Raw genomic sequence first — 25,639 nt, 5'->3', positions numbered from 1 at the left:
GGACACCTGGAGCCAATTAAGAAGATGCTGCTAGAATCAAGTAAGACAGGCTAATCAGGGCACCTGGGTTTTAAAAAGGAGCTCACTTCAGTTTGTGGTGCGAGTGTGAGGAGCTGGGAGCAAGAGGCACAAGGAGCTGAGAGTGAGAGGGTGTGCTGCTGGAGGACTGAGGAGCACAAGCGTTATCAGACACCAGGAGGAAGGTCCTGTGGTGAGAATAAGGAAGGTGTTTGGAGGAGGCCATGGGGAAGTAGCCCAGGGAGTTGTAGCTTTCATGCAGCTGTTACAGGAGGCACTATAGACAGCTGCAGTCCACAGGGCCCTGGGCTGGAACCCGGAGTAGAGGGCGGGCCCGGGTTCCCCCCAAACCTCCCAATTGACCTGGACTTTGGGTTCTTCCAGAGGGGAAGGTCTCTGGGCTGTTCCCCAACCCACATGGTGAATCTCTGAGGCAAGAAAATCCGCCAATAAGCGCAGGACCCACCAAGATAGAGGAGGAACTTTGTCACAAGGGGTAGAGGTGTATAAGCAGTTGTGATGCCATTAGCGTCAGTAGAGTTCCAACCTCTTACTTTAGGTTTGAATTTTACCTGAAAGGTATAACTGTCCAGAATGTGATCTTAATACTGTGATCTGAAGCTAGTCACTGAGCCATATTCAAAGGTGATGTAAATAGAAGTGCAAGTTACATGTCAGTAAGTGGGTATATGAATGTAAGTTGGCGTAGCCTACCCAACAAGGGGTGTTAGTAAGCTGAGGTTATAGGAAGTAAGGACTTGTCTATATAAACATTTAGTTTTGAAACAAGAGTAGATTAAAGCACACCAGAAAACGTTTAGTTCCCGGCAGCAGCTCATATGGACAGTAAGGCCTTGTCTGTACTATTGGGGTAAGTCGACCTGTTATGCTACTCCAGTTATGTGAATAATATAACTGACGTTGACATAGCTTAGGTCGACTTACCGTGGTGCCTACACTGTGTTGTGTCAACAGGAGATGACTTCCCTTACGCTTCTCAGGGAGCTGGAGTACCAGAGTTGACTAGAAGCGCTCTGAGATTGATTTAGCGGGTCTTCACTAGAGCCGCTAAATCAACAATGCTGCATTGATCGCAGCAATACTGATCTACCAGTAAGTGTAGACATGGCTTCAGTATGCAGCAAGCTAGGGCAAGATAGATTTACACTTCTGCTCACTGTGAACTACGTGTTCATATAGACAAGCCCTAAGGGCTGGTCTACACTGGGGGGGGATCGATCCAAGATACGCAACTTCAGCTATGCGAATAGCGTAGCTGAAGTCGAAGTATCTTGGATCGAATTACCTGGGATCCACACGGCGCGGGATCGCCGGCTGCGGCTCCCCCGTCAACTGCGCTACCACCGCGTGCTCTGGTGGAGTTCCGGAGTCGACGGTGAGCGCGTTCAGGGATCAATATATCGCATCTTAACAGATAAATCGATTGCTACCCGCCGATACGGCGGGTAGTGAAGACGTACCCTAAGTGAGCATAAACTGATACAACTTACACTCCAAGGGGGTAGCAGAGTAGGAGTAGCAGGGGGGGGGAAACAGCAGGAGAGTGTAAAATAAAGAAGGTATCCCAGCGTTTCTTCCACTCTCTTGTTTGTTACTTTACTGCTACATTGTCCCTTCTACACCATTAGGGTACATCTAGGGTGATCAGATGTCCCAATTTTATAAAGACATACAATCCCGATATTTGGGGCTTTGTCTTTTATAGGTGCCTTTTACCCCCCACTCTCTGTCCTGATATTTCACACTTGCTATCTGGTCACCCTAGCTCAGAGGTCCCCAAACTGTGGGGCGTGCCCCCCCAGGGGGGCACAGAAGAATCTTTGCAGGTGGGCACAGGGGCCTTGGCTAGCCCCCATGGGGGGTGGGGAGGGAGCACCATCCAGCTCTGCTCCTGGCCCAGGCCCCAGTTGCTGGCCCTGCGCTCAGGGCTCTGCTCCCAGCCCCATGAATCATAGAATCATCAGAATATCAGGAGGTCATCTAGTCCAACCCCCTGCTCAAAGCAGGACCAATCCCCAACTAAATCATCCCAGCCAGGGCTTTGTCAAGCCTGACCTTAAAAACCTCTCAGGAAGGAGATTCCACCACCTTCCTAGGTAACCCATTCCAGTGCTTCACCACCCTCCTAGTGAAAAAGTTTTTCCTAATATCCAACCTAGGAACCGACTCCCAGCCTTGGCCCCCGGACAAGGCTCTGTTCCCAGCCCTGCCCCAAGCTATTGCCCCAGCCTTGGACCCCTTACCCCTGTCCATGTCCCCCCCCCCCTCAGAGCCGCAGCCATGCTCCCAACCTCGGCTCCAGCAGGCCAGGGATGGACCGTGAAAAGGAGTAAGTGGGGGTGAGGTAAAAAGTTTGGGACCATTGCCCTAGGTGCATCTACATTACAGTGAGGTTGTGAATGGAAGCTTGGGTAGATGTATCCACACTAGCCATACTCTAGCTAGTGCACTAAAAATAGAAGTGAGGACGCTGTGGCTCAGGCTTCAGTACTGGCTGTACACGTAAGTATGTACCATGTACTGAAGACTGTACTATGGTGTCCTCACTTCTATTTTTAGCAAGCTATCTACAGTACAGCTAGCATGGGTACATCTACACAAGCTGCCATTCACACACCCCAGCTGCAATATGGACATATTATATTTTGCATCCACTGAGAAGGGACTTCAGATTATGCTGAATTGTTCCATACTGGTTAGTGGTATTATGTGAACAACAGGAATCAAGCTGAGAACACCACATTCATTTCCTCATATAATGTAACCTGATTTGAATCTAACTGATCACCAGAGGTAAAAGGCTGGTGCATTAACTCATGATTTGCAAAGTAATTTATTTTGATTCTAAATAATCTGGATTGGATTTATTTTGTAGATCTTGTCCATCTATTTTTTCCCCTTTTTTCTTTATTTTTGACCTTGCAGGCAGGAAGAGAAGAAAATAAAGTCCCAGTTAACTGAAGGACCTGTGAAAAATGAACGTGTTTTAGATCTACAGAAAAAGATTACGGAGAAAACTATGGAGCGTAAAAAGCAAGCTGAAATCTTAAAGATTACACCCCAGAAAGATGGTGCAGGGCCAGGGAGATCTTGGGAGTCATATGAAGTAAGTAAATAAGTATTACAATAAATAGTCATGATGGAATTTTTTTTTAAGTTTCAGTTAGCACAATGGAAGTGTGACAGCTATGGCAATTTCTTGCAATATTCTTGGGAGACTTAATTGAATTAAGTTAAGTATTTTTGGGGTCCATTGTATTAAATGAATGGTTTATTTCTTATTGTGGGCCAGAATTGTATGTAACCTCTCAAGGGGAGAGATGTAACGGATGTGAGACTTGGGGTTACAAAGGACTATTTTGAACAATGTGCCAGACAAGAATGGACTTTAGGAACAAAGTCTAGTGGAGGCTAGTGAAGATTAGAAGGAGAAAACGGCGGACTCGGGATGATATGTTCTCAAAGCTCCAGATGTCCTCCCACGCTGACAGAGCACAGCAGAATGCGTGGAGGCAGACAATGTCAGAGTGCAGAAAAGCACAATATGAATGAGAGGAGAGGTGGCGGGCTGAATCGCGGGCTGAAGAGAGCAAGTGGCGGGCTGAAGAGGATAGGTGGCGTCAGATTGCTGACAGAAGGCAAGAGTCGATGCTCCGGCTGCTGGAGCATCAAACTGATATGCTCCAGCATATGGTTGAGCTGCAGGAAAGGCAGCAGGAGCAGAGACCGCCGCTACAGCCCCTGTGTAACCAACAGCCCTCCTCCCCAAGTTCCGCAGCCTCCTCACCCAGACGCCCAAGAAGAGGATTGCCCAAGCATCAGAAGGCTGGCCTTCAATAAGTGTTAAAGTTTTAAAGTTCAGTGTATCCTTGTCCTTCCCTCCTCCCCCACCCCTCCTGGGCTACCTTGGCAGTTATTCTATTTGTGTGATGAATTAATAAAGAATCCATGAATGTGAAGTAACAATGACTTTATTGCCTCTGCAAGCGGTGCTCAAAGGGGGGAGGGGAGGGTGGTTAGCTTACAGGGAAGTAGAGTGAACCTGGGGGCGTGGTTCATCAAGGAGAAACAAACAGAAGTTTCACTCCGTAGCCTGGCCAGTCACAAAACTGGTTTTCAAAGCTGCTCTGATGCGCACCGCGCCCTGCTGTACTCTTCTAACCGCCCTGGTGTCTGGCTGCGTGTAATCAGCGGCCAGGCGATTTGCCTCAACCTCCCACCCCGCCATAAATGTCTCCCCCTTACTCTTACAGATATTGTGGAGTGCACAGCAAGCAGCAATAACAATGGGGATATTGGTTTCGCTGAGGTCTATCCGAGTCAGTAAACTGCACCAGCGCGCTTTTAAACGTCCAAATGCACATTCTACCACCATTCGGCACTTGCTCAGCCTATAGTTGAACAGGTCCTGACTCCTGTCCAGGCTGCCTGTGTACGGCTTCATGAGCCATGGCATTAAGGGGTAGGCTGGGTCCCCAAGGATAACGATAGGCATTTCAACATCCCCAACGGTTATTTTCTGGTCCGGGAAGAAAGTCCCTTCCTCCAGCTTTTGAAACAGACCAGAGTTCCTGAAGACGCGAGCATCATGTACCTTTCCCGGCCATCTCACGTTGATGTTAGTGAAACGTCCCTTGTGATCCACCAGGGCTTGCAGCAGCATTGAAAAGTACCCTTTTCGGTTTATGTACTCGCTGGCTTGGTGCTCCGGTGACAAGATAGGGATATGGGTTCCGTCTATCACCCCACCACAGTTAGGGAATCCCATTGCAGCAAAGCCATCCACTATGACCTGCACGTTTCCCAGAGTCACTACCCTTGATACCAGCAGGTCTTTGATTGCGTTGGCTACTTGGATCACAGCAGCCCCCACAGTAGATTTGCCCACTGCAAATTGATTCCTGATTGACCGGTAGCTGTCTGGCGTTGCAAGCTTCCACAGGGCTATCGCCACTCGCTTCTCAACTGTGAGGGCTGCTCTCATCCTGGTATTCTGGTGCTTCAGGGCAGGGGAAAGCAATTCACAAAGTTCCATGAAAGTGCCCTTATGCATGCGAAAGTTTCGCAGCCACTGGGAATCGTCCCACACCTGCAACACGATGCGGTCCCACCAGTCTGTGCTTGTTTCCTGGGCCCAGAATCGGCGTTCCACGGCATGAACCTGCCCCATTAACACCATGATTTGCACATTGCTGGGGCCCGTACTTTGTGAGAGGTCTATGTCCATGTCAATTTCTTCATCAATCTCGTCGCCGTGCTGCAATCGCCTCCTCGCCTGGTTTTGCTTTGGCATGTTCTGGCTCTACATATACTCCAGGACAATGCGCGTGGTGTTCATAGTGCTCATAATTGCCGCGGTGATCTGAGTGGGCTCCATGATCCCAGTGCTATGGCGTCTGGGCTGAAAAAAGGCGTGAAACTATTGTCTGACGGAGGGAGGGAGGGGCGAGTGATGACATGGTTTACAGGGAATTAAAATCAACAAAGGTGGCTGTGCATCAGGGAGAAACACAAACAACTGTCACACAGAATGCCCCCCCCCAAAGATTGAACTTAAAACCCTGGGTTTAGCAGGCCGTTGATTTCACGGAGGGAGGGGGAAGCAAATGAATACAGAACAAATCTGGTCCATCTATCTTTTACATCTTAGGCTGGCAGCAGACGGTGCAGCATGACTGATAGCCATCGGCATCTTCTGGGTGCTTGCCAAAAGATGCTGCATTACGATTGCTAGCCATCATCGTCAAGACGGTGCAATAGGACTGCCGGCAGGACTGAGTCTCAAGGAGACAAAACATGTCTGCCCAGGCGCCTCTGACCGAATTCACTGAGGAGTACGACGACGATGGATACCAATCGTAATACACCATCTACTGCCAAAAGGCAAGGAGCTGCTGCTGTATAGCAATGCAGTCTCACGTCTGCCAGCACCCAGATAGCCGATGACGGCTACCAGTCATACTGCACCGTCTACTGCCAAAAGGCAATTAGCTGCTGCTGTGTAGCAATGCAGTACCACGTCTGCCGGCACCCAGATGACATATGGTGATGGTGAGCTGAGCTGAGCGGGCTCCATGCTTGCCGTGGTATGTCGTCTGCACAGGTAACCCAGGAAAAAAGGCGCGAAACGATTGTCTGCTGTTGCTCTCACGGGGGGGAGGGAGGGGCTAACAACATGTACCCAGAATCCCCCGCTACACTGTTTTTGCCTCATCAGGCATTGGGATCTCAACCCAGAATTCCAATGGGCGGCGGAGACTGCGGGAACTGTGGGATAGCTACCCACAGTGCAACGCTCCGGAAGTCGACGCTAGCCTCGGTAGTGTGGATGCGGTCCGCCGACTTAATGCACTTAGAGCATTTTATATGGGGACATACACAATCGACTGTAAAAAACGATTTCTATAAAACCAGCTTCTATAAATTCGACCTAATGTCGTAGTGTAGACATACCCTTAGTGTAGACAGGGAACTGTACAGCCTGGAAAAATCTTGGTTCAGAGGGATAGAGATGTGAGCGTCTACCCAACAGAGGTGATGGCTGGGGAGTCGGGAACCTACAGGGGTACCCTTAAGGGACCACAAAGGGGAAATACAGGTGCAGTTGCCGTGAACTTGTGATAGGAAGATTAGAGATAAATGGGCTAATCTATTGAAATAATAACTATAGCCTATTTTGTTAGGAGACTTGGCAGAACTGAATTCACAGCCTAGGGGAAAGCTGTATTTTTCAGATATAAATAGTACAATCATGTAAACCAGGGGTCCTCAAACTTCATTGCACCTTGACCCACTTCTGACAACAAAAATTACTACACAACCCTGGGCAGTGGGGTTCGGGCTTTGGCTTCGGCCCCGGGCAATGGGGCTCAGGCTTTGGCTTTGGCTCCACACCCCAGCAAGTCTAACACCAGCCCTGGTGACCCCCATTAAAATGGGGTCCCAACCCACTTTGGGGTCCCAACCCACAGTTTGAGAACCACTGATATAAGCCTTTCACAGGATTGCTCACTGCAGCTTCAGAATCTCCATTTAAGGGACAAATCCAGTAAAACATTTAAGCATGTGCTTAACTTTAAGCACATACTTAAGTCCATCCCATTTCAGCAAAGAAAAGTATTTGGGGCTTTATTCAGGAGAGTATTAAAGTGGGCCCTAAATAGGGGTGCTTTCCATAATAGAGGCCTTACAGAAGGGCAGATGCAATAATTAGAGGCCTCAAAGGAAAACTGCAGTGTAATAAAGATATTCAAATCACTACAAAGAATAAGACACATTTTGAAATAAATAAAAAAGAATTATAAACCTATAGATAGGATCCTTGACAGTATAAATGTAGAATATGACTGTAAATGCAGCTATCATTTGAAGCCTAAGAGTTCCATAACTGTTGTGAAGTTCTACTCTTTTGTTTAACTTTACACTTTAAATATCACAAGATGTTAGTCCTCTTCCTCTTCCTTCCACTCAAGTCCTAAGGCACATAGCACTAAAAATCACTTTTTAATTCAATCTAAAGTATAAATAAAACACAGGTCAGCAGAAGATATTAGGTTTGCTTTAGTCCCCATCATTGCTGCTTAGGTCTACACAGCCCTGGCCACATTTTATTTCAGAGAACAAGGCAAACTCTTGTCAGTTACACCCAGCACCCATTTAGTCCAATTGTGTTGTATGGATTTAACTTAGAGCAGAAAATGGTCCAGTATCTAGCAGGATAGTAAGCCCTTTTTCTGTGCAATAACTCCAACATGCATGCCGCTTGTACTACCCACCTTTTTGATGCCTTACCTCTCTATTCCTGAATACACTGAAAGTAGAAGTTCCCCTCTTGGTGTTGAAATGCCAGGACCAAATTTTGGCCTCACTTACACCTATGTAAGCCCTTTGAACTCAGTGGGTTTGTACAGGTGTGAATGAGTGCAGAATTTGCTCCACACACACATTTTTAACACTGTTAAATTAATAACAAAATAGAATTTATATTACAGTTTAGAAAACTGAAGACAACTGTGTTGTAAAAGAGAGAAGTTGTTCTAGCATTGTTGGAGGCAATTAGATGATAACATTGCTTTGTCTGTCAATGCGGGTCTTTTCTGGAATACAGTCTTTGTGAACCTAACTGTTGAATCAGAACACCTGTAAAGTTTGATATAGGAGATATATGTATGCATCTGAGTGTTGAAATAGGACTACCAGGATAAACTTCTGAGAGGGAGATAACATAAGAAAGAGAAAATGGAGAATAACAATCCAAATGTAGTTTGGTTTTGTCTTGGCCTAAGATTTTGTACTGTGCTCAATCTAGTCAGCGTTTCTCAAATGTGGACACCGTCGCCGCATGTGGCCACCAGGGTATTTTTTTTGTGGCCACAGCTTCCTGGGCAGTGATTGGAGGGGGGGCGGCAAAGCATTCACCCCTTCCCCGGAGCCACCAGTAGGAGTTGGGCCCTGGCCCCCTCTGGAGCCACAAAAACCAGAGTAGCAGGCAGCCAGTGTGAGTTCCCCCCTTTCCAAGGGAAGGGGAAATGGGGCTAGGGTGACCAGACAGCAAATGTGAAAAATCAGGACAGGGGGTGGCGGGTAATAGGAGCCTATATAAGAAAAAGACCCAAAAATCGGGACTGTCCCTATAAAATTGGGACATCTGGTCACCCTAAGTGGGGCTCAGGCTTCAGCCCTGGGGCATTGGGCAGCAGGCTCCGGCAATGGGGTTTCGGGTTCCAGCCGCAGGGCTTCAGGCTCCATTCCCCAGCCACAGGGCTTTGGGTTCCAGCCCCATGCTCACCCCTCCCCGCATCACCCATGACCCCTGCTGCCCTTCCCCAGCCCTCCATTGCTCCTGGCCCCTGCTGCCTCCCTACCCACCTCTCCATTCAGAGCTTAATTTGTCCCCCAGCTTGCCCGGGCTGAGTAAGTCTGCGGTGAAAAGCGATATTACCAAACCTACAAATATCAGTTTTCACAGGAGCAGACTTACTAGCTAGCAAGTCAAAAAAAAAAAAAAACAACAGCAACCAAGAAAACAAAAGAAACAACAACAAAAAAGAGAAGAACATGCAAAGCAGCTTATTTTGTTTCTATTCTGTTTAGGTCCAGTAAAGAATAGAGACAACTGTACATTACTTTTGAGTCTGAAAAAAATGCTACATAAATAAATTACAATGATTTGGACATGGATATGTGCAAATTTATTTGTCTTTCTTAAAGTTAAGTAAGTATTTTAGGAAAAATTGTCAGAGCAGCCACCATCAAGAGCTGGTGGCTGCACTCTAAGGCCACCAAAAGATTTCTTGTGAGAACCCCTTCTAGATTAAACAAATTGTGCACCCAACCTCAGTTTGTTTCTATTCATCACGGCCATTATGAAGTTGTTGTGCTTGCCCCAATGATGGTATCAAATGGAATATTTGTCTGCCAGCCATCCAGATTGTCTGAAAATTCATTCCATAATCTGATTAGTCACTCATGTTTGTACTATGATCATCTGTCTTTCATTTCTGCAGAACTCTCTGCAAGAGCCCCACTGGAAAGAGTTGGAAGAGAGTCGGGAACAACAGTTCAAGATGCTTCAGAATGGCTTAATGTCCAGAGAAACAGCTCAGAAAATGACTGCATATCAGGCTGCAAGAATTGGAGCCACTTCTTGTATATTGAGATAATACGTAAAATGAAATGACTCTGGAAAAAATCCAGACCCGGTGGAGATGGGAGCACTTCCTACTGTGACTGCTAATGCCAGGGTTGAATTTAGCCCTCTTTCTCATATGTGTAGGCTGCAGAGTCAAATTATGGTTGGCATAACTGAAGCAGAATTTGGTAACTTGTATTTTAAATCTGTGTTGAGACATTTTTCCATTTAGAATTAAAACATGTAATGGATTAAATATTTACTTTGAAATGTGTTTGTGGTAACAAACTAACAGGTAAGAATGTTGTAGAGAGGACTTTCAGTGTATACCCTGCCATTGTTATATGCTATGCCAGTTGTTTGCTATGTTCATTTTCTGAAATAAAAAGTAAAAATATGTGAAACAAACAGAATTTTTACTTCTGCATTTAGCTTTTCACAGGATGTGATCAACCAGAGTTTAGAATAGGGATCAATGATCTTACAATAAGTACAGAATGTGATTACCTGCCCATACCAGTAGGTCAACCAGTTTCAACACTGGTTGTGGAGGAGCTAGGGAGGAAACCAGGTTTGCGTCCCAGGGTCCAATACAGGAAATTTCCAAGTGCAGACAGGCTCTCTGCCTCCCTTGTAAAACTGAGATGATTATAATGATTTAGGCCCCAATTCAGTATGGTACTTAAGCATGGGCCTGACTTTAAGCACATACTAGTCCCACTCAAGTGAAGTTGCTCAAGAAGCAAATTCCCTTCATCTCAAAGTGATGATAAGAGGAAGTAACATTCCTTATTCTCTTTAGAGAGCAGTTTTCAGAAGCAATCAAAACTCTGTTAGTCACCTAGAATTAATTTGACATCTATGATCATTTCTATGCTATTTCCATAAATGAACCTTCAAGTCATAAGGCTATGTAGGCATAATGCCAGAGGGGATGTAAATCTCAATTAAAATCTGTGCAGCAGTAAGAATATGTAATGTATTTCTATCTGAAATTTGTGCCACTTACAAGATATTTAATTATTGCCATTGCAAATATTGAAATTGAATCAGATTGTATCTGACATTAAATACAGGGAGCTGCTCTTAATGCTCATATTGCATTACAATTCTTTCCTTTTACCAAAGGAAATCTAATGGGTTAAGGAATTCTTTTGTTGCCATCTAGCTGTGAAAATCTTTTCCACTATCTGCAATACTTACGAAATGTGTTGTATTTTTCATTAATAAAAAATGTTGCCATCTCTGGATATACTGCAGATGATTTGAAGAGTTCTATTGAGCCAATGGGGTTAAAGGGTATCAGGAAGCCAGTGTAACATTGAGGCAGAAGTTCAGTAGGAACAATTCAGGGAGAAAAGAGTGGGAGCGGCAATGCTGAGAGAGAAAGAGCTGGATAGTGTGATCAGTGAGAGAGAGAACTGTGAAAATGAGGCCTGTAAGAGGTTGAGCACAGGGCCGGCTCCAGGCACCAGCTTAACAAGCAGGTGCTTGGGGCAGCCAAGGGAGAGGGGCGGCACCTGCGGCAATTCGGGGGCGGCAGGTCCCTCACTCCCTCTAGGAGCGAAGGACCTGCCGCTGAACTGCCGCCGCCGATCACGGCTTTTTTTTTTTTCCAATTGCCATCGCGGCTTTTTTTTATTTATTTATTTTTTGCTTGGGGCGGCAGAAATGCTGGAGCCGGCCCTGGTTGAGCAATAGCCTATGCTGACAAGCTCTTTGGGGCAGGGACTATATTTTCCTTTGTGTTTGTCCAGCACCCAGTCTTGACTTGGACCTCTCAGTGCTACCATAATACAAATAGTAATGCTAACAGTCAGAACCCTGGGATGTTATGGAGTTGAATAGCACCCCTTAACCATGCCGCTGTACCTAGCATTTTGAGAGTGAAAGAAAGTTAAAGACAGAGAGCTGATCAGGAACGCTTTATGGATGTTGCCACAGGCACATCACACTGTGGCTCACTTCCTTGAGATGCTATTCTGATAGGTTTCAGAGTAGCAGCCGTGTTAGTCTGTATCCGCAAAAAGAACAGGAGTACTTGTGGCACCTTAGAGACTAACAAATTTATTAGAGCATAAGCTTTCGTGGGCTACAGTCCACTTCTTCGGATGCATATAGAGTGAAACATATATTGAGGAGTTATATATACACACATACAGAGAGCATGAACAGGTGGGAGTTGTCTTACCAACTCTGAGAGGCCAATTAAGTAAGTGAAAAAAAACTTTTGAAGTGATAATCAAGCTAGCCCAGTACAGACAGTTTGATAAGAAGTGTGAGAATACTTACAAGGGGAGATAGATTCAATGTTTGTAATGGCTCAGCCATTCCCAGTCCTTATTTAATCCTAAATTGATTGTATCTAGTTTGCATATCAATTCCAGCTCAGCAGTCTTTCGTTGGAGTCTGTTTTTGAAGTTTTTCTGTTTTAAGATAGCCACCCGCAGGTCTGTCATAGAATGACCAGACAGGTTAAAGTGTTCTCCCACTGGTTTTTGAATATTATGATTCCTGATGTCAGATTTGTGTCCATTAATTCTTTTGCGTAGAGACTGTCCGGTTTGGCCAATGTACATGGCAGAGGGGCATTGCTGGCACATGATGGCATATATCACATTGGTAGATGTGCAGGTGAATGAGCCCCTGATGGTATGGCTGATGTGATTAGGTCCTATGATGATGTCACTTGAATAGATATGTGGACAGAGTTGGCATCGGGCTTTGTTACAAGGATAGGTTCCTGGGTCAGTGTTTTTGTTCAGTGATGTGTGGTTGCTGGTGAGTATTTGCTTTAGGTTGGGGGGTTGTCTGTAAGCGAGGACAGGTCTGTCTCCCAAGATCTGTGAGAGTGAGGGATCATCTTTCAGGATAGGTTGTAGATCTTTGATGATGCGCTGGAGAGGTTTTAGTTGGGGGCTGAAGGTGACAGCTAGTGGTGTTCTGTTATTTTCTTTGTTGGGCCTGTCTTGTAGGAGGTGACTTCTGGGTACTCGTCTGGCTCTGTCAATCTGTTTTTTCACTTCAGCAGGTGGGTATTGTAGTTTTAAGAATGCTTGATAGAGATCTTGTAGGTGCTTGTCTCTGTCTGAGGGATTGGAGCAAATGTGGTTATATCTTAGAGCTTGGCTGTAGACAATGGATCGTGTGGTGTGTCCTGGATGGAAGCTGGAGGCATGTAGGTAAGTGTAGCGGTCAGTAGGTTTCCGGTATAGGGTGGTATTTATGTGACCATCGCTTATTAGCACAGTAGTGTCCAGGAAATGGACTGCTTGTGTGGATTGATCTAGGCTGAGGTTGATGGTGGGATGGAAATTATTGAAGTCATGGTGGAATTCCTCAAGGGCTTCTTTTCCATGGGTCCAGATGATGAAGATGTCATCAATGTAGTGCAAGTAGAGTAGGGGCGTTAGGGGACGAGAGCTAAGGAAGCGTTGTTCTAAGTTAGCCATAAAAATGTTGGCATACTGTGGGGCCATGCGGGTACCCATAGCAGTGCCGCTGACTTGAAGGTATATATTGTCCCCAAATGTGAAATAGTTGTGAGTGAGGACAAAGTCACAAAGTTCAACCACCAGGTTAGCTGTGACATTATCGGGGATACTGTTCCTGATAGCTTGTAGTCCATCTTTGTGTGGAATATTGGTGTAGAGGGCTTCTATGTCCATAGTGGCCAGGATGGTGTTTTCTGGAAGATCACCGATGGATTGTAGTTTCCTCAGGAAGTCAGTGGTGTCTCGAAGATAGCTGGGAGTGCTGGTAGTGAAGGGCCTGAGAAGAGAGTCCACATAACCAGACAAGCCTGATGTTAGGGTACCAATGCCTCCTGACTCTTGGGCTTTGACTATCTCAGTGACCATCTCTCCTTTTGTGCCCCACGCCCCTGGCAGCAGCAAGCAAGGATGACAATGTGGTAGGTGTCCTCCAGATGAAATTCAAAAAAGGCTGGAGGAAGAGTGTTCTCACTGGAGAACCCTAGTCTGTGAAATTCCCTACCAGAAGTCGTGATCATCCTGCTAACTTAGGACACAATTCACATAACTTACTTGGTTAACCCAATAAGCCAAGGGAGGAATAGGGAATTTAGGGGCATATAGCAGAGCACACAGGATAAAACCAAGGTTAACCACCTTGATTGTGATAATCTCAGATAACTGAGTGTCAGATTTACCTCATATGTTTAGGTCCACACACTACATTGGCCCATTGCAACATATTGTGACAATGCATGTATCCCCATCATATTGAACTGAAGCTACAGCTGGGCAGATAATTCATAATGAATAATTTGTTCTACAAATTTTGCATCTTTTTTCTGTTCAGATTGTGATTTTCCAAAATGTATTAATTGTTCAAAATTATTCGCTATGTAATTTCTGTGAATAATTCTTGATATATGGGATGTTCACAACTAACTCATTACAAGTATTTAATATTCAAAATGTGAGCTGTTTTGATTGGACAGACAGGGAAATGTTATTTTCCTGGATGTCAAATAACTTCTTCAACTAGACTGCCTACTCTCAACTCCAGAATCCAGCACCAAGGAGTTGGCAATGCTATATCCACTCCCTCCATTCAAAAATCATGATCCAGGCCCCCCAAAAACATGAGATTGGTTTAAAAGTCATGAGATTAATAAAAAATAATAATACATTTTGGTTTCTTTATATTTGCCTTCTGGTTTCCGAGCTGTGAGGGGGTGCACTTGCTTTATATTTTCAAGCTTTTCTCTGTAAACATGAAGGCTAGGCTAGAAATTTACTTATTTCAAATGAAAACTGCGAGCCTCATGCAACCTCTTGCCACGAGCAGCTGGGGCTTTACAAAATACACCCAATAATAACAAGAGTTGGCTGTAGTGTCTCACTAACATTTCTGTGCCTTAGAGAACTCTGCCTAGGCAAGTCTCAATGAGTAGTTTTGGATTGTGGCAGAATCCAAGATGTACATCATAGTTGTGGTTTCTTATTGCCTTTCTACTGAGGGAATCCTTATTTCCATCTCAAGGAGGAAGTGGTCCACCTGAAGCTGGTCAGAAATTTTCCAATGAAACTTTGTTTTGTCAGAAAATGCTGGTTCATCGAACCTGAATTCTCTTTCAAAAGCAAGTCGAGTTCAATGAACTTGCAGCCAGGGTTCTGATGGACACCAGGCCTCCCGTGTCCACAGCTCCAGGACAGATGTGTCATGCCAGGACTTCCTGTGAAGCAAGGAGCTTGGCAGGCCTGGAAACCCCTCTCTAACTGTGGCTTGGCTGCTGACTCCATAGCATGGAGTCTGCAAGCCCTAAGAACTCTGACTCAAATCCGGTGTAACTTTAGTGCCCTCGTGGCCAAGATGGAGTCTGCTCTGCAGGCAGCTCTGGCCAAGAGAAGGCGCGTGCAGAAATGCAGCAGGAAAAATCCCTTCCGCCCCAGAGGCACCTGTTCCAAACCCCCCAGAGTGAACACACCCACCCACAGGAAAAGTACAATGGGTATAAGAAAGGGAAATATTTATTTACAGAGGGATGTGAGGAGAAATACAACAAGGGGAAATATAGGGGGAGCAGTAAAACAGGGTTGCATTCAAACCAAGGCCCCACGGGCCCAGTGGTAGCACAGTCTGAAAGGGCAGATACTGAGCAACGTGTCTGCACACAGAGTTCAGGAGTCCTGAGCAAAGTTCCAGTCCAGTGGTGAGTCTTGGGTGCTCCTGGTCGTCTTTGGCGCCAGTGAACTTTCCCCCAACAAATCCCTCCGGTGCCCTCTTCTGCCGCTCTCTGCAAAGCCACACAGAGCGACCACCTCCCCACTTTCCCAATGCAGAGTCACAAGTCCCAGTACTTACAGCCCCATGCAGCTCTGGGCAGCCGTGATACTGGGTCCAGTTCCGGCCTGTCCCTCTCGGGCGATTCCTCCCTGGCACAGTGCTCCTCCTGGCTCCTGTCCTGGGGTGTCCCCGATCGGCCGCCCTGTCCTTTAGGCTTTAGGCAGGTTCTCTGCCTAAAAGAGCGGCAGGGATGGGCCGCGCCGCCTCCGTGTGGAGTTTCTAGATCGGCCGCTAAGGAGGGTGAGTGTCGCGGGTAGGGGCTGCTGGGACCGGGACCCAGGGGCGCCCGGCCGCCCGCTCTGCGCTGAGCCCCCAGGAACGTGCTGCGGAGCCGGGGCAGCAGGTGAGAAGGGACCTGAACCCCGCGAAGCCGGCTGCCTGCGGGGCGCGGGGGCTTGGAGCCCAGGCCGAGCTCCCCCCAACGCCCCTGAGAGCCGGGCGCGACCCCCCCCCCCCGACATTGCAGCCCCCACAGGGGGAGCCTGGCCCGCCCTCCACACGGGCAGCAGGGCCCGGCCTCCCACCCAATATCCTGGGCCCCTCGAGGGAGTCGGGCCTGCGGCCTCCCTTCCCTTCTCCTTCGTCCGTCCCCCCTCCCCCACGAGACGGGCCTGTGGCCTCCCTTCCCTTCTCCCTCGTCCCCCCCCCCCTCCGCGAGACGGGCCTGTGGCCTCCCTTCCCTTCTCCTTCGTCCGTCCCCCCTCCCCCGCGAGACAGGCCTGTGGCCTCCCTTCCCTTCCCTTCTCCCTCGTCTCCCCCCCCCCCCTCAGCTCCAGAGCTAGCCCCTGGATTTTCCCCTCTTTTTTCTCACTCTCCCCCCAGGAGAAAGATTTAAAGGGGCCATGCTCTCTAAACCCCAAAGGGGTTACCCAGGGATTTCAGAGCTTCCAGGCTCATTTCCGTGGAGCCAAGTGCCTGGAAGCCCAGGGAGACCTAGCTCTGGCCAGGTCTCTCAGTCTTAGTCTCAGAATGATACCAAATTTCAAACGCTGAAACTTCTCACAAAACAGGAATTGCACATTTGGGCCAGATCGAGGTCCTCGCTCAACCCAAGCATCCAGTGCAGGGTATTGTTAGCTCTGAGTGTGTATGTGGTGGTGGGGTTCTGGAGGTTACCTGTGAGAAGGCTAAGAAGGACAGTGTGTATGGGAGGTTTGGGGCTGTTGTAGCCAAGGTGGACAGTGATAGATGTCTCTGGGGGGGACAGCATCTCTCTTGGTAAAACTGAGGAGCCTTTGGCGTCTGAGAGTTTCTAGTTCAGATGATTGCCCAGACTGGTCTGGGGGGCTTACATATTATATGGCCACACTGCTCTGCTGCCCCAGGGCTAGCCAGGCACCCAGAGAGCCCCATTCAAGCCCTCTGTCCAGCTGACACGCCTGCCATTAAAGTTCTTCCCTAGACTGGAACTGCGGGAGTTATGCTGAGGCCTGAGCATCGCCCCCTGAGAACTACAACCCCCGGCGTACACCGGGGCCGGATGGAAGGTGGGGCCGAAGTCAAACAGCCTGCTAATTGATATTCATGCCGTCCAATCAGCGAGCCGGAAGAGCAATGGCCTCGCCAATGATTGGGCGGCAGGGATAGGCCACGCCGCCTCCGTGTGGAGTTTCTAGATCGGCCCCTAAGGAGGGTGAGTATCGCGGGCAGGGGCTGCTGGGACCGGGACCCAGGGGCGCCCGGCCGCCCGCTCTGCGCTGAGCCCCCAGGAACGTGCCGCGGAGCCGGGGCAGCAGGTGAGAAGGGACCTGAACCCCGCGAAGCCGGCTGCCTGCGGGGCGCGGGGGCTTGGAGCCCGCGCCGAGCTCCCCCCAACGCCCCTGAGAGCCGGGCGCGACCCCCCCCCCCCGACATCGCAGCCCCCACAGGGGGAGCCTGGCCCGCCCTCCACACGGGCAGCAGGGCCCGGCCTCCCGCCCAATATCCTGGGCCCCTCGAGGGAGTCGGGCCTGCGGCCTCCCTTCTCCTTCGTCCGTCCCCCTCCCCCGCGAGACGGGCCTGTGGCCTCCCTTCCTTTCTCCCTCGTCCCCCCCCCCCCTTCTGCGAGACGGGCCTGTGGCCTCCCTTCCCTTCTCCTTCGTCCGTCCCCCCCTCCCCCGCGAGACGGGCCTGTGGCCTCCCTTCCCTTCTCCCTCGTCCCTCCGTCCCCCCTCCCTTCCGCGAGACGGGCCTGTGGCCTCCCTTCCCTTCTCCCTCGTCCCCCCGTCCCCCCTCCCTTCCGCGAGACGGGCCTGTGGCCTCCCTTCCCTTGGGCCTGAGCCCTAGCCGCGCTCCAGTCCCTCTGTCCCTCCCCCCCATCCCTGTCTCCAGATGTCTCTTCCCCCCCCCCCCCCCATCTCCAGATGTACGTGCTGTTACCTCCACTCTTTCCTGCCCATCTTAGAATGAGGCGGGCCTTTGAGATCTGCTGTTCCCATTGTGTTCTTTCCCAGGGCAAGAATTACCTCCGAATGCTGCTCCCCTCCGCCAAAGTCTTGCTGATCATCTCACTGTAATAGAGGGAGAGGGGTCTGTCAGGCCATTGCCCCCATTAACCTTCTCTTGCTTTCTTCCTCCCTGACTGCCCTGAGGGAATTGGGCCTGTAGGGGATCACTGCCCCTCCCCCCCTCAATCCTGGCTCTGCTCCCTCACATTCCATACGGAAAGGGGGTGTGGTTATTGCTCCTTCCTGATCAACTCCTGAACTGACTGTGTATCATATCAGAGTGACAAGGAGGGTGAGGTAATATCTTTTATTGGACCAACTTCTGTTGGTGAGAAAAACAAGCTTTCGAGCTTACACAGTGCTCTTCTTCAGGTTTGGGAAATGCAACAGAGAAGGGGAGCCAGTGGAGGGATTCAAAGAGAGGGGTGACATGGTTCTGGCAATGAGCTAGGAACATTATCTTTGCAGCAGCATTCTGAATGGGTATGGGTGGGGGAAGATTGCATTTTTCAAGGCTGGTGAGAAGAATGTTGCACTATCAAGATGAGAGCTTGGATGAGAGTTTTAGCAGTGCGGCTGGATAGGAAAGGCCATATCTTAGGGCAGGTCTACACTTACTTCCTGGTCCGGCCGTAAGCAATCGATCTTCTGGGATCGATCCCAGAAGTGCTCGCCGTCGATGCCGGTACTCCAGCTCGGCGAGAGGAGTACGCGGCATCGACGGGGGAGCCTGCCTGCCACGTCTGGACCCGCGGTAAGTTCGAACTAAGGTACTTCGAATTCAGCTACGTTATTAACGTAGCTGAATTTGCGTACCTTAGTTCGAAGTGGGGGGTTAGTGTGGACCAGGCCTTAGAGATGTTATGGAGAAATCTCTTGGATATGAGGACCTAGAGAGAGGTTCAAGTCAGGCTATGGGCCTGAGTGGTAGGCAGGTTGGTGGTGGTCAAAGTGATCAAGAAAGGAGGTGATGAAATTTCCAAGACTGAGGCATTAGCATTTCATGTTTTCCTGACCATGTCAGGTACATTGTTTCTGTGAATTGTCTTACTAACCCCTGTACAGACTGAACATTGAAACTCAACCAGCTAACATGTTAAAATTTGCTTAGTCTACTTTAGGGTTTCAATGCTTGTGTTAATACACCTTTATTCCTAGTGTAGACAAGTCCCTAGCATAGATGGACCATCAGCATTTTAAGCAATGTCATCTAATTGCTCAGAGCAAGGCTGATTGACAAGGTGCCTAAAAGGTTAGTAGATTCTCTCTGTGTGCTTCCCAGTGTTGTAAATGCTGGTGGAACTGAACTGGTGGTGTTAATAGAAGAAATAGTCTGTCAAACCTTCTCTAGTGTAAACAAGGCTTACTGTCGGAAATAGCACTTGGCTAGCAGGAACTGTGCTCTGTGTCAGTCAAAATAGTGTTTTAATTGTAGCGTTTTCATGACGCAACTGTAACAAAGTCCCTATGGGAGGATTGTAAGACAAGAACAATAGCAATGTGTGGAGAACTCTTGAATTTGAGGGAGGAATGTGGTGTGGTTTTTCTTCCTATCTCATCCTACAATTTAATACAGATTTTGCTATGAGATGCAATGAAAGGTTAAAGATATTCAGTAGTTTAATAAACAGCTGCTTTTCTTTCTAGGTCAAGGTTTATCAAAAACTCAGATTCATTTAAGCTTCATAAATTTGACACTGAGCGTTGTCTACATGTCACTTTTTTTACTGAGATTAATAGTATGTTTCTGTGCCAAAATCAAAAATATTCATTTACATTCATATCCCTATAGAAACTTCTCCCAAAATGAACAAAAAAAACCATCAGCTTCCCCAAGTCCTCTTTAAAGCCAATTTTAGGCACTTACAACTACCAAGGCTGTATCAGAAACAGCCAGGCATTTTCTGTAACTAGACATTCCTTTCATGCACCAACAATTTGTTTAATTTGAGACAACTTTTTTGTTTTGGGTTCCAGACCAATATTCTATCATGCGTCTGGTTGTTAGATGACCTGAAAAAGGAGTGCTTCCCATGTTCACATAAAAAAAGACATGAAACCTTTTTTACAACATTTCTCCCTCTCCCCCCCACCCCCCAGTTCTTTAACCAGGATTCCTTGTGAAACTAGAGAACTGGAGTACAAGGTTATTTTAGTACTTAATTCAACATGGGCAGAGGTGGAGTGCTCAAGTTTTTAGAGCCCTGCACAGATACAAATTTATATCTGTGGATATAAATCGCTATGAGCGGAACCTGGTGAGCACCAGGCTCACAGTCAGCTGTCCCTGGTCTCGCTCTTGTGTTCATGCAGCGCGCATGCCCCCAGATGGGAGACGCAGACAGCTGCGTGGAAGGGCTCAGGGCGGGGCTGCAGGTGGTACAGCTATGCCAGAGGATCTACGGGCGCAGGGTGCTGGCTCCTGGAGCAGCGGTCCCACGTTCGGCTCCTTTCACTGCTGCGGTTCCTGGGAGAGCCCTGTGGTTCCACGGATACCGATTTATATCCGCATCCGTGGATATAAATTTGTATATGCGCAGGGCTCTAAATTTTGTTTAAAACTTCTTTCAAATGTTTGTCAGTGTTTGAGTTGATAGACATGTCATGGGTCCACAGGATCAGTGCTATGGCCCAGCTTTTAAACAGTCTCTTGGAGGAACCCCTTCAGTAACGCAGACCCCCAAGGGGTCTCACTCTTCCTTCAGGGTAGGCCACACATCCTCTCTGCCTCTGGGACTGAGCCTCTAGGCTCAAGCACTCTTGCTCCATAGCATGAGCTCTGCCCAGCTTGTTCATTTCAGATAGCCTCCCGATTAGAGACTCTGCGCTCTTCAGGGACTAACGCACCACAGCAAGTATTTTCCGTGACACCAGGCTGCGTTTTCAAAACAGTAGGGTTTAATAGTCAGCTAGAACACAGCATTTTAAGTCCTTAGGTTAGCATAGAGAAGGTAAGTAAAAGACCTATTACTCTGGCTTGGCCAGATGGACTCCACCAGCCAAGCTGTAATACAGGGGTCGGCAACCTTTCAGAAGTGGTGTGCTGAGTCTTCATTTATTCACTCTAATTTAAGGTTTCGCATGCCAGTAATACATGTTAAGGGTTTTAGAAGGTCTCTTTCTATAAGTCTATAATAAATAACTAAACTATTGTTGTATGTAAAGTAAATAAGGCTTTAAAAATGTTTAAGAAGCTTCATTTAAAATTAAATTTAAAATGCAGAGCCCCCCTGGACCGGTGGCCAGGACCCAGGCAGTGTGAGTGCCACTGAAAATCAGCTTGCGTGCCACCTTCGGCATGTGTGCCATAGGTTGCCTACCCCTGCTGTAGTAGATTCCACCTTAGGGCCTGTCTCTCTCTGACCCTTTGGAGAGTGCCAGGTGAAAACAGCCAGCCTCTTCCAGAAGTCCACTCTTCATCCCCTGCTGGTCAGCTCCCACTCTTTTTGTCTCCAGGCAGGGCCATGCTGAGTTCACCCCACTTGCTGGAGCTTCCTGCTGTCAAGTGTAGATCATTCGGTCCTTGGGGCTTCCATTGTCTCTGGAGCCTCTGTTGATCTGTGTCAGTTTTAACCAATCCTTTAATAACCCATTTATTCTGCACTTGTGTTTCCTGCACTGTTCCAGGATCAGCGTTGTCCCTTTTGCACCCACTGGGTAGCAATGGAAAGTGAGAAGGAAACTGAAGCACACATAGGCTTCGTAAAAATATTACAGAAAATTCCTACTTTTCACAAGGGATTTAAAAAAAATTAAAACATTCTAAAAATCCCTTCTCCCCTCAGCTGAAATGTCTTCACTTTTGACACTTTGAAGTAACTACTAGTCCCCAGACAGCCACGTTCTATCAAATACAAGGTAGAAAAGAGTTGTTGCTAATGTAAAAACAAAAGAGCACCCCACTTTATAACTTCAAATAAAAATAGCCTTTGGGGACTTTGTGCCTTATTTTAGTTCTCTATGAGCTATAATTTTTTCCCCATGTGTTCATTAGGTCTACAAACGTGGAGCTTGGCAAATACAGCAATATCAGTGAAGAGAAGGGACCCCTAATTTGTAAAGCAGGGTCTTCTCAAACTTCATTGCACCACAACCCCATTCTGATAACACAAATTACTATGCAACCCTAGGAGGAGGGACCAAAGCCTGAGCCAGGGGGTGGGAAAGAGGCCAAAGCCCAAGAGCTTCAGCCCCAGGTGGGTGGGGGCTGTAACCTGAACCCTGACACCCAGGGCTGAATCCCTCAGGCTTCTGCTGTGGGCCACAGGCTTTGGCTTTGACCCCAGGCTTCTTCATTTTGGTCAGTGACAATAGATGATTCAATTCCTATTTCTAGACTGTTCCACTATTTCCATATTGTCCAAATGCAGCCCTGTTAGTATTGCAAACTAGAAGGGTTGGGGAGAAATGCTAAATTGAAACACACTTTCTCCAATATTTTTAAGTATTATGCGGGGGGGAATACTTTAGGTTGTTTTGTGGGTTTTCTGCATCAGTTAATTTCTGTAACTCTTTGACCTGGGACAAAGCTAAAATTCATTGCATCTTTCTTCTTCTTCTTCTTCTTCTTCTTTTTTTTTTTTTTCCCCTAGGTCTGCATTTTTTATTTGAAGTACTTTATCTTTGTAAAGGGGGCTAGTGTCCTGAATCCTTTTGTGACAGGTGTGTTGTTGGAGACTGCATGTAATCTTCCTCCTGGACCCTGGTGTACGCACACTCATGCTTTCCCCTCCAGAGTATTTTCCCCAATTGGAGGCACAGGGATCTCAATTGACTTTCACTAAAATGTTGCTTTGTGAAGCTACTCTGTGTGAGCAGTAGTCCCTGCCCTGTGTGAAACTACAAAGACATCATGCAGCCTACTGCCTGCCTTCCCAAATACTTCTAAGGAAAATTTATTTAGTCCCACAAATATATATGTAGAGTAGCTTCAACCCCAGAATAAAACATACACAATATTTAATGGCCCCAGTAATACAATGTAGCCACCAAGTGACCTTTTTAGCTGTAGCCTCCTTTTATCTGTTTCCCTTTAACCTAGTCCTGGCCCTGATGCAATAGCTTCTTGAGTGGACCCCAAGAAAACATTGCTGGTGGAAAAGAATGGAGAGAGACTGTACAGTATTAAAACAACAAGGAGTCTGGTGGCACCTTAAAGACTAACAGATTTATTTGGGCATAAGCTTTCGTGGGTAAAAACCTCACTGCATCCGAAGAAGTGAGGTTTTTACCCATGAAAGCTTATGCCCAAATAAATCTTAGTCTTTAAGGTGCCACCAGACTCCTTGTTGTTTTTGTAGACACAGACTAACACGGCTACCCCCTGATACTTGTACAGTATTAAAATATCCAGGAAAGCCGTTCCCACAGAGTAGTAATAATGAAATCCTTAGGGCCCCCACAAGTTACAAACCAGACCACTAGAAAATTCTGGTAAAACTCCACTTGAAGATGTTCTCTTCTTAGTTATTAACCTAGGCACCAAGTAATTCTTACATACCAAGTAATCCCACACTATGCGCAGTCCCCTATAAGTGGGTACATATGTCTTTGCAGGATTGGGGTCATAATTCTTCACATTTAACTTCCCCTCCACCTCTCTTGTTGTGAAAGGAAGAAACTGAGTTTAAAGTTGCCATTGAAAGGGCTCATGAAGGCAGTAAAATTGAGAATGTAGTAGTTGTCTGTTGACCAATGGTCTCTCTCTTCTGCTGGGCAGTTGCAGATGCTTCAGTGGGCAGGGGTGTGTGTGGTTTTTTTTTAATTATTATTTATTTATTTATTTTTAATGTTTTTAAGAACATAGCTAGGCTTGGCAGAATTTTTTTTTGTTTTTAAGCATTTTTTTAATTTTTAATTTATTTTCATAGTTGCAGAAAATACTAAGGGTCAGACAATATTTAATAACTTTCATCGTTGTACACGGTGGTGTTGTAGCTGTGTTGGTCCCGAGAGACAAGCGGGGTGAGGTAATAACTTTTATTGGACCAACTTCTGTTGGTGAGAGAGACAAGCTTTCGAGCTTACGCAGATTTCTTCTTTATGTCAGGGAAACATACTCAAAGTGTCACAGCTAAGTAAAAGATTGAACAGATTGTTTAGCATAACTAGCTGACGCATGTTTAAGGGACCATCTGAGGTGAAGTGGCCTGTTAACACCCCTCTAGTCATAAGGGGTGGCCTGTTAACACCTCTTTAATCATCATTTTCCTGTGAGTTCATAGAAAGCAAGTAGTGACTGCCTGGCCTGACCCCACAGTTGTTATCAGGGCATTTAGTGCACTGGATGAGGCACACCGTATGTGATACGCATGTGTAGGACCCATGAATCTTGGAAACGTGTGTTGTGGGAGGTGTTGATCATTGTGGCAGTGGAGATGTGTCTGCAGGTTTTGCATCTGTTCTGGCAGGGTCTGATGCGGCTTGGAGTTTGTGTGTCCTGGTCTGCAGGGAGCTTGCTTCTGATGATGAACTTGGAGAGGCTAAAGTGGTGTTTGAAGGCCAGAAGAGGTGGTTCAGGAAAGATTTCTTTCAGGATGGGGTCCCCATTGAGTATGGGTTGTAGCTATTTGGGTTGTAGTGTGGGGTGTTCAGTGACAACTAGGGGTTGGAGGGGTTTTTATTTCTTAAGTTTTTTCTCTGTGTATTTAGGTGGTCTGTTCTATGATGCAATCTTCTCTATTGGATAAAGACATTGGGTTTATGGCTTATTACAACAAGCTATATGACTGGAGGGGTGTTAATGGGCCACTTCCCCTTAAATGTTCCCTTGAAATGTGCATTAACTAGTAATGCTAAACAATCTGTTCCACCTTGTATTTAGCTGAGATGCTGTGTACCTTTTCTAGATCGAAGGACGAGATCTGTTACCTCACCTACCTTGTCTCTCTAAGGCGGTGTCTACACTACCACTTTCAGCGCTAAAACTTTTGCCGCTCAGGGGTGTGAAAAAACACACCCCTGAGTGACACAAGTTTTAGCACTGAAAAGCACCAGTATAGACAGCGCTTGCCCGGCAATAAAGCTACCACTTCTCATTCGGGGTGTTTTTTAATCGCCGGGAGAGCTCTTCCCCCGGCGATAAAGCGTGTCTACACTGCCCACGTCACAGCGCTGCCACGGCCATGCTGTAACGTGGGTGGTGTAGAAGTACCCTAATATTTAATAACAGTTGACATTGAGACTCAACGTTAAAACTTTATAACCTTTAAAACACAAATTGTCAACATATGTCAAAATATACAAAGTAAATAGCCTTAAATAAAACTTCAGTAAGTTCTCAAGCAGCATTTTTCTTTCTTTGCCTATTTATAAATTTCAGCTATTGGTAGAAGTATTTTTTTCCATCGGTTTGTGTGTGTACAGTGAAATTAACACTTAGGGATTAAAAAATATAATCCTTCTGGACCTAAAAATAATACAGCACAATGGTCAGTTTGGCAATAACAGGCCTATGGGGAAAACTGATAGTCTGTCATGCACTGTGAGCATTAATATCCATTATGAATTGTCCTCCTATCTAGTATTGGATATTAGAATGAATGTGTAATCTTGCTTTTTAAGTTCTTTACTATGACATCTCATTACTGTTAACTCTGTGGGTTATATATGCAGTCTCTTAAACTTTAGTTTTCTCAGCTTTCCCTTAGGCCAAAAGTCAGAAGCTGGGAATGGGCAACAGGGGATGGATCACTTGATGATTACCTGTTCTGTTCATTCCCTCTGGGGC

General features: G+C 46.9%; 2 protein-coding genes across 2 annotated transcripts in view; both read left to right on the top strand.

Annotated features, from left to right (window-relative positions):
- The window catches only part of CFAP99 (cilia and flagella associated protein 99), an 87,655-nt gene extending 77,954 nt beyond the window's left edge, over positions 1–9,701 (top strand). The window contains exons 14-15 of the mRNA XM_065405741.1: positions 2,965–3,145; positions 9,546–9,701. Of these exons, the coding sequence (XP_065261813.1) occupies positions 2,965–3,145; positions 9,546–9,701 (337 nt within the window). The remainder of the gene's footprint in view (positions 1–2,964; positions 3,146–9,545) is intronic.
- A 7,436-nt stretch (positions 9,702–17,137) lies between these two features.
- Positions 17,138–25,639, top strand: part of RNF4 (ring finger protein 4) — a 31,252-nt gene continuing 22,750 nt past the window's right edge. Inside the window, exon 1 of the mRNA XM_065405441.1 lies at positions 17,138–17,220. The gene's annotated coding sequence lies outside the window, so the exon portion shown is untranslated. The remainder of the gene's footprint in view (positions 17,221–25,639) is intronic.

Source organism: Emys orbicularis, chromosome 5 (assembly GCF_028017835.1).
Source record: "Emys orbicularis isolate rEmyOrb1 chromosome 5, rEmyOrb1.hap1, whole genome shotgun sequence".
NCBI lineage: Eukaryota > Metazoa > Chordata > Testudines > Emydidae > Emys > Emys orbicularis.
Note: the sequence above shows the minus strand (reverse complement) of the source record. Positions and strands in the feature narration are given on the sequence as shown.